Raw genomic sequence first — 14,472 nt, 5'->3', positions numbered from 1 at the left:
CTGCATTTACTTTGTGGCTTGGCTGCTAACTTGGCCAGATCTCTCTTGAAAAAGAGATTTTGAATCTCAATGGGACCTCCTGGCTGAATAAAGGTTGAAAGCAGCTGCATTAGGTTGGTGTAAGTCATATTTATCTGAATGATTCCATTTTATTCATGTAAACTATGAATCTTCCTCATAGACCTTATTAAATATGGAATACAATTTAAAATCTTTCTACTTACATATAAAGCTCTAAGGGTCTGATCATTTCTCAAAAGAGCACCGTTTTCAGACTGCAGGTTGACTTGAGTTTCTAAAGTAGAATGGGAAGCAAACAAGCTCAGGATTAGACTTAAAACTTTCCTTTTTAATAGCTAGCAATTAATTGAGCTCTTCATTTTATTTCCCCGGCTTTCCTTCACCTGAGATGATTATGATTTCTGATTTCTTTAGCTTGGTAGTTATTTTGCAGTTACTTTTTTAACAAATTGGCTTGAACCCAGTTATCATACATTGGACTAACATAGATCATATAATGAATTTGTTTTAATTTCGATTATAATCGGATTCCCCTGAACTGGATTGAATTGATCTGTATCTTTAAAAGACTTTGTGTCGTGAATTAGTGCTATACAAATAAAGCTGAACTCAACTCTTTGCACCTGCATAATCATACATGCCAGTGTCATATTAGACATTTAGAATCTCACAGGGACAACAGTCATACAGACAAATAAAGAGGTGCAGCTTATGCACCTTGCAGGTGGAGGACTGTGTCTGCTTTCACTGGCTTGATTTCATAGCTGCAAAATGTACCATCCAGGTGTGCCTAGAGAATGAGGGTTTTACTTAATCTAGACTAACTCAAATTCCTCAGCATGACGAGAAAAAAGAAAATAGAAGGTCTTTTCTTGAGTTACATCCATCCATGATGGGGAAAGAATGAAAAAAAAAGGCAGGATGGAGGCAGGTACTAAGAGGAGGGTGGTGGTGTTTGGTGATCTTGGCTGGAGTGGGAAAAGGAATGTGGGGCTCCTGGAATGTACTGGAATGTTTAGAGCAGTCGAGGATAATTGAGTGAATCTGGAACAAGAAAAGACAAACCGAAGTCCTGTGGTGGAAGAATGTGCTTCTGGGATGTCTGAAGAAACATTCCACCCATTCAGACTGCTTCACCAGGCCCAGAACCTTCCTTAGATGGCACCGTAGGGAACAGAAGCCCCCATCCACCTGCCATTCCTTCCATATTTGCTCTACACCTTACACAAAGAGAAAACCCTCTTTCATATTCTCTGCCCTTGAACTTCGTGTACATTATGTCTAAACGTTTGCAGAAGGCAAAAGTCTTTTAGTATTGAATTCAAGATGATGTGTTCTCATTTTCTTTCTTTTTAAATGTGATGTAGTTTAACATAAAAGTGAATGAATACTAAAGAAATCAAGCCAGGGAATGAATCTGTCATTTAGTTTGTAAGAATAGCATCAACATCATTATGAATATTACAGTATGGTACAATTACAGATATCATTATGGACAGAAATATACATGTTTATGGGCAGGAAACATTTTATAATTATTAAAACTGGTGAGAGCTCATCCACATTCAGTGACAGTCAAAGGTATAGTGTCAGACTGATGTGTTACACAGTGGTTGATCAATAATAATAATAATTATTATAATAATAATAATAACTTTTACTTTATTAATCCAGATTGGAAAATTTGGCTCTGCATTTGAACCATCTCTAGATGCACTAAAAAGCAGAGGGTCCCCAATGTTTCTGTGGCCGAGGAGCAGTTGGGACGGGTTAAGGAGCAAGGGGTTAAAAAGAGTTAAACAGGTATAAAGAGGAAATAAATATAGAGTTGAAGAGGTTGAATAAGGTTAAGGGCTTAAATAGAATATAACACAAACTGATAACCTTGTACAAGTGTGTCTTTTAGATTTATAGTTGATAGATTATATAAAAATGATGATGGGCTATTAATGTGCTGGAGGGCAAGTATTGTGGAAAATAATGAATAAAATAGAATAATGACAGTTAAAAAATAACAATAAAAAAAAAATAATAAAAAACGAATACAATAGCATGGGTTGAATGTACAGACTCTGGCTTGTTGATCCTGGGTGATATTGGTTGAGCCGTGTTTTTGTAACTTGGGCTGAACGCCTCTCTCAGAGCTCGTAGGCTGCACGTGATGGTTGCTGCGCGTCATCGACGCGCTGTCGCTCGCCTGGAGACTGGCGCAGGGCTGACTGACACTGTGTAGCAGGCTGTTGTAAATAAAGATTAAAAACCAACAAGTTTATTGTAAAACATAAGAAAGACAGACAGCATCGGGTCCACTTTTGTTTTTTTCTGATTAAGTCGCTGAATTGTCTGATAGGGTCCCCCCTTTTTTTCTTTTTTTTTTCAGATTTGAGCGTGCCAAGTAAAAGGAAAGCGAAACATGGCTGGTTTGATGGCAGGTTTTGGTCATTACACCCACGCTGTCGTCCGGGGAATCCCTGCGTCTCTCTCCAAAGAAGCCCTTAGAACCAGCCAGGCGGAGGTGGACCTGGCCAAGGCGCAGAGGGAGCATGAAGCGTACGTTGAGGTCTTGAAGACAAGGCTCGGTCTGGAGCTGGTCGAGCTCCCCGCGGACGAGTCGCTCCCGGATTGCGTGTTCGTGGAGGACGCGGCCGTGGTGTGCGGTGACACGGCGCTCATCACTAGACCTGGGGCGGAGAGCAGGAGGAGAGAGGTAGGGATGTGTCCAAAAAAAAAAAAAAGTTTGACGTGAAAGTGAAGGCGTCCGTCCGCCCGCTCATGTGTCCATTAAGCTCACTTGACATGCACTTAATAGGATGGAAGGGTGGGTAGTATTTGACGCAGGTAACTGCACAACATTAAGGTGATTGATCAATGTTAAAATAGTGTATTAGATCTTAGTTGATTGATTTGTATCGGAGGGAATATCAGTCAAGCCATCGTTAGGTTAACACCCTATTCGGCTATTTGATAGCCCACCATGTTAAATCCTGTGCAAACGTTTGAAACTAATGATTTTGGGCTACTTATCTGGCAGTGTAGCTGCAACTCTTCTTATCCTCAGTAGTTTCACGTGAGTTCACATATCAGCTGTGTGCTCTATGCATTAGTTATTAATAAGAGTCATTAGAGTTGTTACTTCATATCTTACACAGTTCTCCACTAAATATGAAGTTCTAATGAGAAAGAGAGGGGACAACATAAGAAAATTAAGAAATAAAATACATCATGACTTCAGAAATTAATGTCATTTACTGAAAATAATAATAATAAAAAACTGTAAAGTTGCAAATGGTTGCTCAGTGAGGGCAGCTGCAATGGTGCATGTGTGTGAATGCATTCAAATGACAATGAAGGAAACGGTAGGATGGCCTCTGCAAAAGCCCTGTCATTCCACATCAGAGTCACTTTACTTGGCTCATTGGTGCTAATGGTCCCTCAGCCTCACTGGCGGTGGAGATATTGATTGGAAAGCCCAGTGCTGCTACCCTTGGCCACCACATTTCATTTATGACAAAGTACGAGGTACAACTGCATAAATAATGTCTAAAACAGGCATTTATAAATTATAGCTGGATTACAAAGAATGTGTTAATCAAACAGCTGCATTTTGCATCAGTTTGGTAATATAAGATTATATTTTTATCTTGAATACTTTATACAGTATTCACTCATTAGTGTGATTTTAGTAACTTTTTAAATGAATGAATGGATGGATGAAACACACTTTATTTATTTCCTGAGGAAAATTGTAATGTTGTAGCAGATTTTTTAATATTTCTATTGCTATTATTTTAAATAATTATTTATTGACAGTTCAAGTCTTATTCCAGAGGGTGATAGCTGCTGGCAGGAATGGCTTCCTGTCTTGAAGATGCCTCTCACTAAGCACACTTCTCTGGAGAGTCTGTTTCAGGAGTTAATTAGAAGATTGACATATGATTTATCCTACTTGATTAAGATTACTTCTAAACCAAATCAGTACAAAGCTTGTATTTGATGATTAAGAAAAGTGATAAAGGGAAACTGATTCTACTGCTAATTACACAAAGAATAAAGTATGATACATGATTTTTGGCGTGGCTTGCAAATTTGACATGAAGATAAAAGCCAATCTTATGAGCCAATTGTGAGCAAATGAATTTTACTACAACTTTGTATCAGTTTATTGCTGTCAGTTTACTGCTATGTTCATACTGTACTGTCAGTTTGGAGTCCTACAGAAATTAATACTCTATAGTGACATGAAAAAAAAAAAAAAAAAAGAAAGAGGAGAAAAGAACAAAACATGTTAATTCATCATTAACCAGGAAAACGTGATGTGTTGCCAGTGAAAATTTGAACTTTGTCCAGAGCCTTTGGACTGTCTCTGGGGAGATAAGAGAAAAAAAAGTCCTTTGCTTTGAGCCTGCTTTTAAAATGCTTTGATAAGACGCTGCAGGAGCAGGTGTGTGACCTGATGTGGGATCACAGGGGTGTGTAAGAGTCTAAGAGAGCAATTGGATGTTGCTTTGCTGTTTATCACTTTTTCTTTTTCTCAGTGCAATGGGATTTTTTTCACTCATTAATTTTCATAGTGTGGAGACTCTTCACCTCCATCAAATCTGCCTCAAATTCACCCCCCCCCTAAATGTGACATGTACAACATATCATGATACGTGCAAGAATACTCTGAATGTGCAATATATTCTTTCTGACTTGAATATATGTTTCAACTCGAACACTATATGTATGGTATACAGGTATATACATCATATTTATATCCTCAAATAACTCAATGAGTGTGCACATTTGTTTATTTTGTAAATATTTTATACCTTAGATCTTTTATTTATCTTTTATACTGCTTTCTTGCACTGACATTGGTGGTGGCTTAATCTCATTGTACGTGTGTAAAATGACAATAAACACATTTTATCTTATCTTTATCTAAATCCTTGTAATTATCCTGCAACATCACTACAGTGAAAATTAACCTCACACAATTTACACAAATGACTTTCCTCTGCTCTATAAATTGTGAAATCATAATATTTTGGCAATGATCTCATCTTATTACACAACTACATAAGAAAAGAGGGGAGGGAGGCAAAGATGAAGATGATAGCTGGCAATGACTTGAATACTTTCTTATGGGAAAATGCATTTTCAATTGAAACCTTGATTTTTAGTGTCAGTTCATTCAGCTCAGCTACCAACTGGACGGTCATCCGCCCCCTTTCAGTCCCCTTCATCCCTCTGTTGGAGTATCCTTGGGCAAGACACTGAACCTCACAAATTTATTGGCATGCGAATAGAGAAAAAACACTGCATACTGTATATATGGTACATTTATATAACAAGAAGCTTTCTTTCATGCCAAATCTATGATTGTTCTCAACATTAAGTGGTAAATCTACAAACAGAAATGGGTCTGAATGCACTGTCTGACGTTGTTGGTAGGTCATGATTATGTTTATATTTGCCAGACTTATAAAACATCATCAGCTTTACAGCCACATCAGAGAATGTGTTTGGGATTTTTTTTTACAAACACAGAATAACAAGGAATGACAGTGATTATAGATATCTGTGTGACCCACTGACTCTATTGGATTTTTTTCTGGAAGCCCTCTTGGTTTTATGTATCACTTGCAGAGCTTCATCTTAACCATATCCTTTGACCTTTACCTTAAATTTAGATAAATTATCTGGTAAGGAAGAAATAATCCAGCATCCCATTATTATATTTTAATTAAGATGTCCTCATATTTGGAAGAAAACAAAGAAATTGTGTGCTGCAGGTGTGTGTAGATAAAGTTTTAATTCATTGTGACCCTTGTTGAAGGCTATTTGCAGAGTGTCTCTTCTCTCTGTTGAAGCTCTTCTTGACGATTTAATAGCAGGTCAGTCCTCATGCCGGTCAAAATGAGCATACTTTTGCTTGTTCATATGTTTTACTCATGCAAATGATTTCATCATTATATTTAGGATCAACAGTCAGAGAATCTGTAATTTTAGTAGGTGTGTAATAAAAACAAACCATTGCCTAAATCCCAAGTTTTTATATTGTATATTATATTGTATAATAATTATATGATCTTGTGGTCACATGATTATTTGTGCATTTGGCTGTGCTGCGGCGCTGCAGCTTCCTCCTGTTTTGCATGTTCATCTGTGTTTCTAAATGCTCCTTACGAGTGAGTGTGAGCATGAGCGGTTATTTGTCTCTCTGTGTTGGCCTTGTGATGGACTGGTGACCTGCCCAGGGTGTACCCTGCCTTTTCCCTAATATCAGCTGGGATAGGATCCAACCCCCCTTGCAACTCTGCATTGGAATAAGCGGTATAATCGATGAATAGGATTCAGCAACACAGATCGAGCTCATGTGATTAAAGGTAATCAATGTCTTTTACAGGATGTTAGTGCCCTCACCCATCTTTGTCCATCATGCTGTCGTCTACTCCCTTGTTAACATTTGATCATGTAGAACACACTTTAATCCAAAGTAACCTAAAACAAACAACATTCAAGCTTCAGTACGGTAAGACACACTTAATAACCACTAACTAATTGTAACTATAGGAAAGAGTAAGATTAACTAAAGAGGTGCAAAGCAGGGTCAATGTATGGTTGTGTGTTAAAAACCCAATTATCATGAAAATACATTGCCATTTGAGGTTTCTGTATGTACATTGTACTTACAATGTCTATATTGCATAGTTATTTTTCATGCATGTGCACAATGCCCACATTTCTCATGTATCTATGTAGCTTTTGGCACACATGGGACATGCGCAACTGACTTGGATCATATGTAAATAACTTTTACGAACCAACAAATGGCCATTTTTAGGAAGTTGGCTAGGTTGGCAGATGGTTCTGGCTCATGCAGTTTTAGCTGACAGACACATGTTTTAAGAAACCATTTTTAACGTTCAATATTGTTGTTTCAATCTGTGGTAAGCCCTGCCAGTGCCAACACCCCCTGCCTTTCCTTTACTTTTCTTTCACAAATGCACCAAAGTGAAAAAACAAACAAACAAAAAAAAAAAAAAAAAAAGTTTGCTGTTTTAAGGTTAGGAAGGGGTCTTTTTAAATGAGCTGAATAATTGAGAGATTTAGCATTGACAGCATTTGGTTGCTCTTTGTACCATGGTGGAATGACAGTTGAGACTTATTGGCTTGTATGTAAAGGTGGCCGGGCCAGATGATGTTCCTGAGGTGGATCATAAGCCTGTATGGAGAAGTTTACGTAGTTGGGATCAGACCCTGAAATTACTCAACGTGAGTGACTTGATTTTGATTCTGGTGGCCATATGCTGCCAGTGGAGTTTAATGAGTAATCGAGTGACAAGTGCTCTGTATGGTGGATTGAACACCAGACATGCCACCATATTCTGGACCATTTGTGGGGTGTTCACAGTGAATAATGGGATCTTATTCTTCTAGAGAAGGATTGCAGTAGTCAAGGTAATAACCTGCGATGAGAGCTCGGTGCAGCCTGAGTCAGAAATGACCTGATCTTTTGAATATGTTCCCTGTGGTGTGTCAGTAAATAAAGATTTCCTCATTCACAGGTCATATATATGTTTGCCCATGGCAACATCTTGCTATTTCCCCAACCAATACCAACATTTTTTTTATTATTTGCCTATTTAATCACTTCAGTACTTCTATACTTTGCTGTATAAGTGAGCTGAGCTTTAACATCTACTTGTTATAGTCTTCTTTCTCTGTTTCGAGTTCTGTGAGAGTGACTAAAACAGGCAGCAGAGTGTAGAATATTACTTTCACCAGGATATAGAAGTTTATTGTCTGTAAAAATGTGAGTACTGGGAAATTATCGTATAAGATAGCTGTCAAAAAGACGTATGCATGATTCTAAGATTTGTAGTCGTATTTTTGTGTTAATAAAAGTTTTGTGCACAAATCAAGGCTGTCATATATGTGCGTCTGGTCAATTTTGTGGATTAGGAGTTGTTTTATGTGAGTATGAATCTTAAAGCTGTGAGTGCAAAATCTTGTGAATACAACTCCAATTTCTACGAAGACAAAGTCTCCTATTCTGTGTGGACACGAATTCACGTTTTTGGGTACGAGTAGAAAAGTATTCAGATGAAGTCACAAGGGAGGAGTAATCGATCTGCCGATTGTACAAAACACAACAAGCTCCAATTTCAAAGATGGCTGAAGAAATTGCAGCGGGAGGAGCTACCGGCTCAAGTGAAGCATCACAGGTAAGATGTTCAAGCGGTCTTTATTTATATATTAAAGAAAAACATACTATTTTCAATAATATTCTTTGATTTAAAGACGTACTGCTATAGTTTGCCATGTCGGGTAGTGCTAGCATTAGAAGCTGGCTTGTGCTATTAGCATTGATGTAGCGTGGAAACTATAAAATGTTTATTCTTAGACAATGTCGATTGAAATGCGACTTTTATGGATTTATTAATTACGCTATTTAGTCGATCAGTCTGTCCTCGCCAATCCTCTTTTCCATTTACCCCACTCCCTTCGCCCGCCGAAGCTGAGGATAAATCAATCCATGTACCGGTGAATAACCGTATTTATTATATATGTCATGATATGCATATTTATGTAATCTTCTCTGCCATAAACACGATATTGCGGGGGTTGCGGGGGCGTTTGAGTGACGTGACCTGGGACGCCGATGGAGTGAAAAGACTTAATTCCTCAACCAGCGGAGCACCGTTGCTAGGGGCATTGGCGTCCCTAGCAACGGTGCTCCGCTGATTGATCAGATGACAAAGATGATGCTCAGGGAGGAAATATGCCAGATATTTGCCCTATGAGGTTTTACGCGGTACTTAACCAACTTCAGAGTAATAGTGATGGTTAAAGAAATCCATTGCAACTTTCTACTGGGAGGAATTAAGTCTCTTCACTCCATCGGCGTCCCAGGTCACGTCACTCAAACGCCCCCGCAACCCCCGCAATATCGTGTTTATGGCAGAGAAGATTACATAAATATGCATATCATGACATATATAATAAATACGGTTATTCACCGGTACATGGATTGATTTATCCTCAGCTTCGGCGGGCGAAGGGAGTGGGGTAAATGGAAAAGAGGATTGGCGAGGACAGACTGATCGACTAAATAGCGTAATTAATAAATCCATAAAAGTCGCATTTCAATCGACATTGTCTAAGAATAAACATTTTATAGTTTCCACGCTACATCAATGCTAATAGCACAAGCCAGCTTCTAATGCTAGCACTACCCGACATGGCAAACTATAGCAGTACGTCTTTAAATCAAAGAATATTATTGAAAATAGTATGTTTTTCTTTAATATATAAATAAAGACCGCTTGAACATCTTACCTGTGATGCTTCACTTGAGCCGGTAGCTCCTCCTGCTGCAATTTCTTCAGCCATCTTTGAAATTGGAGCTTGTTGTGTTTTGTACAATCGGCAGATCGATTACTCCTCCCTTGTGACGTCATCTGAATACTTTTCTACTCGTACCCAAAAACGTGAATTCGTGTCCACACAGAATAGGAGACTTTGTCTTCGTAGAAATTGGAGTTGTATTCACAAGATTTTGCACTCACAGCTTTAAGATTCATACTCACATAAAACAACTCCTAATCCACAAAATTGACCAGACGCACATATATGACAGCCTTGATTTGTGTACAAAACTTTTATTAACACAAAAATACGACTACAAATCTTAGAATCATGCATACGTCTTTTTGACAGCTATCTTATACGATAGGAAATGACGTTAATCTGCCTCCTCTCAGATTCCATTAAATCACAAAAGCAGTTTCCTTATCCATTCATGAGTTCTTGTCTCGAGGTGTGATGATGATCGGATGTGAAAAGAGTTTTTGAGATGGCACTCTACTGTTTGGTTTGGGCTTATTTTGTTGTAAGAGGTGGAAGTGCAATTTCATGCTTGGAGAGTTTAAGAATTGCATTGCACCCCTTAATCTGTTCAAACAAAGCTCTAGCTTTAACACTTTACCCACCATCATGTGAAGAGGTTGTGTAGAGCCAGAAGTTACTGAGAAAGGACAAGCATACAAATTGGACTTGTGAGAGGAGCAGCATAGCAGTGGCAGCCAGAGACAAAAGTACTCCTGGAGAGAACTTTATTTCAGACGTAGAACTTTTAAGAACCTGGAGTAGTGGTGATAAGTTGTAACTGCTGGAGACTGAGCTGGAAATGCTCTCAAACACTGGAACATTTTATCCGATAAAGACAGGCCAGTCATGATGGGCCATTATCAGCACATATCATAGACTTTGTCAGTTTCTAACTAACACCATCACTTAATTAATATTGTTAAGAGTCCAATAACTTTGTGGCTTGATGGTGTTTTCGCTGCCTTTTAAAAAATGGAATACAATTTTCCCTGTTTGCTGGTTTAAACATCAAATATCTAGTTACTTTCTGAACAATACGTATGAATGAGTGAGTTTGAGCTGGTTGAGATTTACAAAAATTCTGTTTTGCCATTGTCAAAGGATTTTTACCAAGTGTTGTTTAGGTGGTGTCTGAGATTGCATACAATGCTTTTATATTTTACATTGATAAGTAGTGCTTTATGCTGAGCTTCACAACCACTTCCTGTCTCCCAAGTGCTGTATTAGCTGATTTTTTTCTCTGCATTTGGACTCTGATCATCAGTTTACGCTGGCATACTGGCTGTAGTGAAGTCAAAATCTCTTTAAATCTGATGATTACTGAACTTTACACTTTTCACCATTATGTTCAAACACTTTGATGACTCAAACTATACCCATAAACAGTTTTGTACTGACCACTTGATAATGACTATGATGGTATACTGCTGCATAGTCTTACTGGAGGCTCAGCTTACACAATCTGGAAAGTAATGGCCATTAAAAAGTGCTAAAATCTGTCATAACAAGTGTAAGAATCTAAGGTGTCTTTAGGTCTGGAGACAGGATGGAAACTTCTGCTCCGCAGACACAATATTTAGGTCATGTTTTTATAGACGTAATATTTAGGTTCAGTCCTCGCAGTTTGTGTCTATATGGGCCCCTTTCCGGTCATGCCTCACGAAGCTACCCCCAAACTAACCAGACAGTAAAAAAGCCTTGTTTTGACTAGACAGACTGCAGATGCTGATTCCTTGCAGTCCTCTCTGCTCTTATATGACTTCCCTTACGGAACCAACCTTGTTTCCTTCAGGGAGACATGACATCCGAGTGTGAACGGGGGAGGTGGGTGAGACAACTGGAACCCGCCAGTAGCATGTGAGACGAGGTGAACGTGCGTTCCCCAACCGTCTGTCAAATTCCTTCCACATTTAACCTGCCCTTCCTCTCACTGTTTGTCTGTCTGACTCCTTGTCTGGCGGACATTCGTAACCTTTCAGTACCGCTGCCTACTTGATCCTCCATCTCATTCATCGTCTTGTAGAGGTTAAAGCATGGTTCTGTAAGTTTTTTTTACTGAGATTAATTGAATTGTATATTTAGGAGTATGCTATAAACCCACTTTAATAACTCAGATAATATAATATCTAATCTTCCCAGGAATGCACATCCCGGCAAATTCATCAGAAGATGAGAGAAACTGCAAACTTCTAAGAGCAACATCTCAGAATCTGCAGACCTCATTAACATGTTAAATATTTAAGTTCATGACAGTGCAATTAGAAAACAACGCCACAAATGTAGTTTATGAATCTTATGTCACCAAATCGGACACTTTCAGCATAGCTTTACACTTGGTAGAAGCCAGAAAGAACACATCTGGCCTATGTAAAGGTGTTAAAATGGCTCAGTCGAAGACCAAAATGTGTTCTTTTTCATTTAAAATGCTGTTGCGGGACCGTAGGAGAGCTGTGACTGATAATGCCATACAGTTATACATTTTTTCAGAAAACCAAAAAGTTATTGCTTCTAAATATGGTTCTACAAGCAGCAAAATGATGGGATGTGCTTAATTTTTTTCACACTGTCCTTTTGCATTTTGACTTATTATTTTCACAGTTAATAATGATAAAGTAATATTTAATGTGTTCTTTTTCATTTAAAATATGTAGTTGCCTTATTTTAAATAAATAAATGTATGTATTATGTTTTGGTTCATAAAACCTTAGAATTCAAAGAGGGTGTACATTCTTTTTCTTATGACTATCTTACAAATCATAAGTAGCCTAATATGTTCTGTACAGGTCAGCCAACACATGTCACAGCTTTACCCTTTATGTGTATTGTGTAAAGACAAAAATGCACAAAGAACCCAGACAGCCTTCCCACCTACCATGCCATCACCTTGGGCCCTGCCCCTTTTTGACCCCAGGTTCACCCACCACAACCACCCAACCTAGTACAGTGCATCCGCCTGTAAGTAAGCTGCTGGAGACTTGCGAACAGGAACTCCTCTCAACCTCACGGGATGACCCGGTCATGCTCAGTCGTCACCGTGGGTGTGTGAATGTCTGGTTTGGTATGTGAGACAGCAGTGGAAGACACAGGAAGTGGCCCCGGCATGATGGTGCTGAGAAAAGTCTCGCTAAGGTCAGAAAGCCATCTGCACAAGTCGAGACAAAAGCCCTTTTACCATATGAAGGGTGGAAAACTCCCATTTAGAAGTGACCTGTATTTTTGCCTAGCTTTCTAGGTTTAGTCTTCTGTATTATAATTACATCTCTCAAAAGACACATAGCCAGTTGACCTGAGAAGAGAAAATATGCATTTATAGTATTAAATAATGTATTCTTTTGCATACTTAACCATTTCAAATGTCATGACAGCTAAGTGCACGCCCATCCTCTTCTCTCATCCAATGAGACTGTATTTATGTTACCCCATAATGGCACCTGCTAACCCAAGTAAATACTTCTTTCCAATACCGTTATAGCCTTTGCCAGGTTTTGCTTCAATATATAACCAGCACAGCACACATCAGTCAAGACTAACTGAGATGCTGTAATCTTTCTCTCACTTCATCGTTCTTGGATCCGTCACTCTCACCCCTCCTATTTTCCCTTTTAAAAAACAGCACACTCCCTCAGAGATACAAACCATCCACATCAGCTTTATTGATTGCTGAAGAGGAAAAGCCAGAGGGAATAGTCTATCTCTCCAAGGGCATTGCCATCAGTTTTGCCTGTCAGTTTAGCTGTCAGCTCTAGTTAAATGTCCAGCTTTATCTACTGACATGGAGCAACATTAGTCTTTACAGCCTTCATTTTATCTTTAGGCCTCTTGATGGGATTCAGCTGCAACTTTTAATGGTAAAAAATGAAATATTCCTGTGGTAAAGAGCTGGTATGCCTGATGCTCTGAAATCTAATAATTTGTTCATAATTTCTTACTTTATGAGTCAGCAATGCCCCTCATGCACATCCCTTGTCAGTCAAACTGTTGGTCTGCTGCACACATCTGTGTGCTTATGAAGAAAAATAAATAAATAATAATAAATAGATAAAGCCATGTAGTTTAATGTCTAACATACCGCCTCACAGTGTCTCCAACTTGAAGTCATATGACTACATTTATGTTATACTGTATATCTCATTTTGATCAACTGAGCCTTATTACTATCCAGAGAGCATGTAGCTTGTTTTTAAAACAACCAGCATATGCAGCTTACAGCTTCTCAGTGTGAGGACTTTCATCATTGTTTGCATGCTGTATACTATTTTTTTTCATTAGGAATTTTTGACAAGGAAGGCCATTTGTGTTGATGCGAATAAAAAGTTAAAATATGTCAGTCCTCTGGAGTAGGTCTGCAGGTGTAAGCCTGTCAACATACATCTAAATATCCTACTTATAATTATCCCCAGGTGGTTGATGTAATTGTTTTCTCTCCTAGTTAGCAGTTTAAATTGACAGAACATCAAAAGAAGTCTCCATCAGACTACTTAATGGTCTTCTTCCAGTGAGCTCATGCTAGCTGAAATAATCTGATTCTTCACACGATCAGGCTTCCACTTTGCAGACATGTTGTGAAAGCCGGGCTCAGAGCCATGTTGAAAGAACACGGTTGAAACTGTTTTGGTTTTGGCACATCGTTTCTGTGTGAAACAGTGCTTCTGGCAACTTGGCGCTACATCAAGAATGAAGTAAGTGATGAAATACTGAGCACAACCAATTAAAATGACAAAAAAACAAGAAAAGTCAAAATGAAAGTTAATGTCAAAATTTTTGGCTAGTTTAAAAAAAAGGTTTTTATTACAAATTTCTTCTGTAATTTGAGATTTGGCTTGTTTTTTTTAATTTAACTTCAAAACCTGACAGACACCGAACAAACCGTAAACTCTTCAACCCTCATGTTTTTGGAAGGGTGGGTTTTACATTTACATGACACACATTTCTTTAAATACAGATGCTGTTTCATAAAACTTTAATCAGTGCAACTAGCCTTTGTGCAAACTGTGGGAAAGAAACAAAGGAAGTGCGAATACTGTTCTGACCTATAGTTAATGAGTGTGTATTATATTCCTCACACAGAAAGTA

General features: G+C 38.4%; 1 protein-coding gene across 3 annotated transcripts in view; it reads left to right on the top strand.

Annotated features, from left to right (window-relative positions):
• Positions 1-14,472, top strand: part of ddah1 (dimethylarginine dimethylaminohydrolase 1) — a 78,303-nt gene that overhangs the window by 3,996 nt on the left and 59,835 nt on the right. Inside the window, exon 2 of one of the 3 annotated variants that reach the window (XM_042005701.1) lies at positions 2,402-2,728. In XM_042005701.1, the coding sequence (XP_041861635.1) occupies positions 2,435-2,728 (294 nt within the window). In that variant the 5' untranslated portion in view covers positions 2,402-2,434. Of the gene's footprint in view, positions 1-1,925; positions 2,729-6,320; positions 6,393-14,472 lie in introns of those variants that run through there. The other 2 variants (XM_042005700.1, XM_042005703.1) reach the window with 2 other exon arrangements.

This window comes from Melanotaenia boesemani, chromosome 14 (assembly GCF_017639745.1).
Source record: "Melanotaenia boesemani isolate fMelBoe1 chromosome 14, fMelBoe1.pri, whole genome shotgun sequence".
Classification (NCBI taxonomy): Eukaryota; Metazoa; Chordata; class Actinopteri; order Atheriniformes; family Melanotaeniidae; genus Melanotaenia; species Melanotaenia boesemani.
The sequence above is the reverse complement of the archived record's forward strand: the minus strand, read 5'-3'. Positions and strand labels throughout refer to the sequence as shown.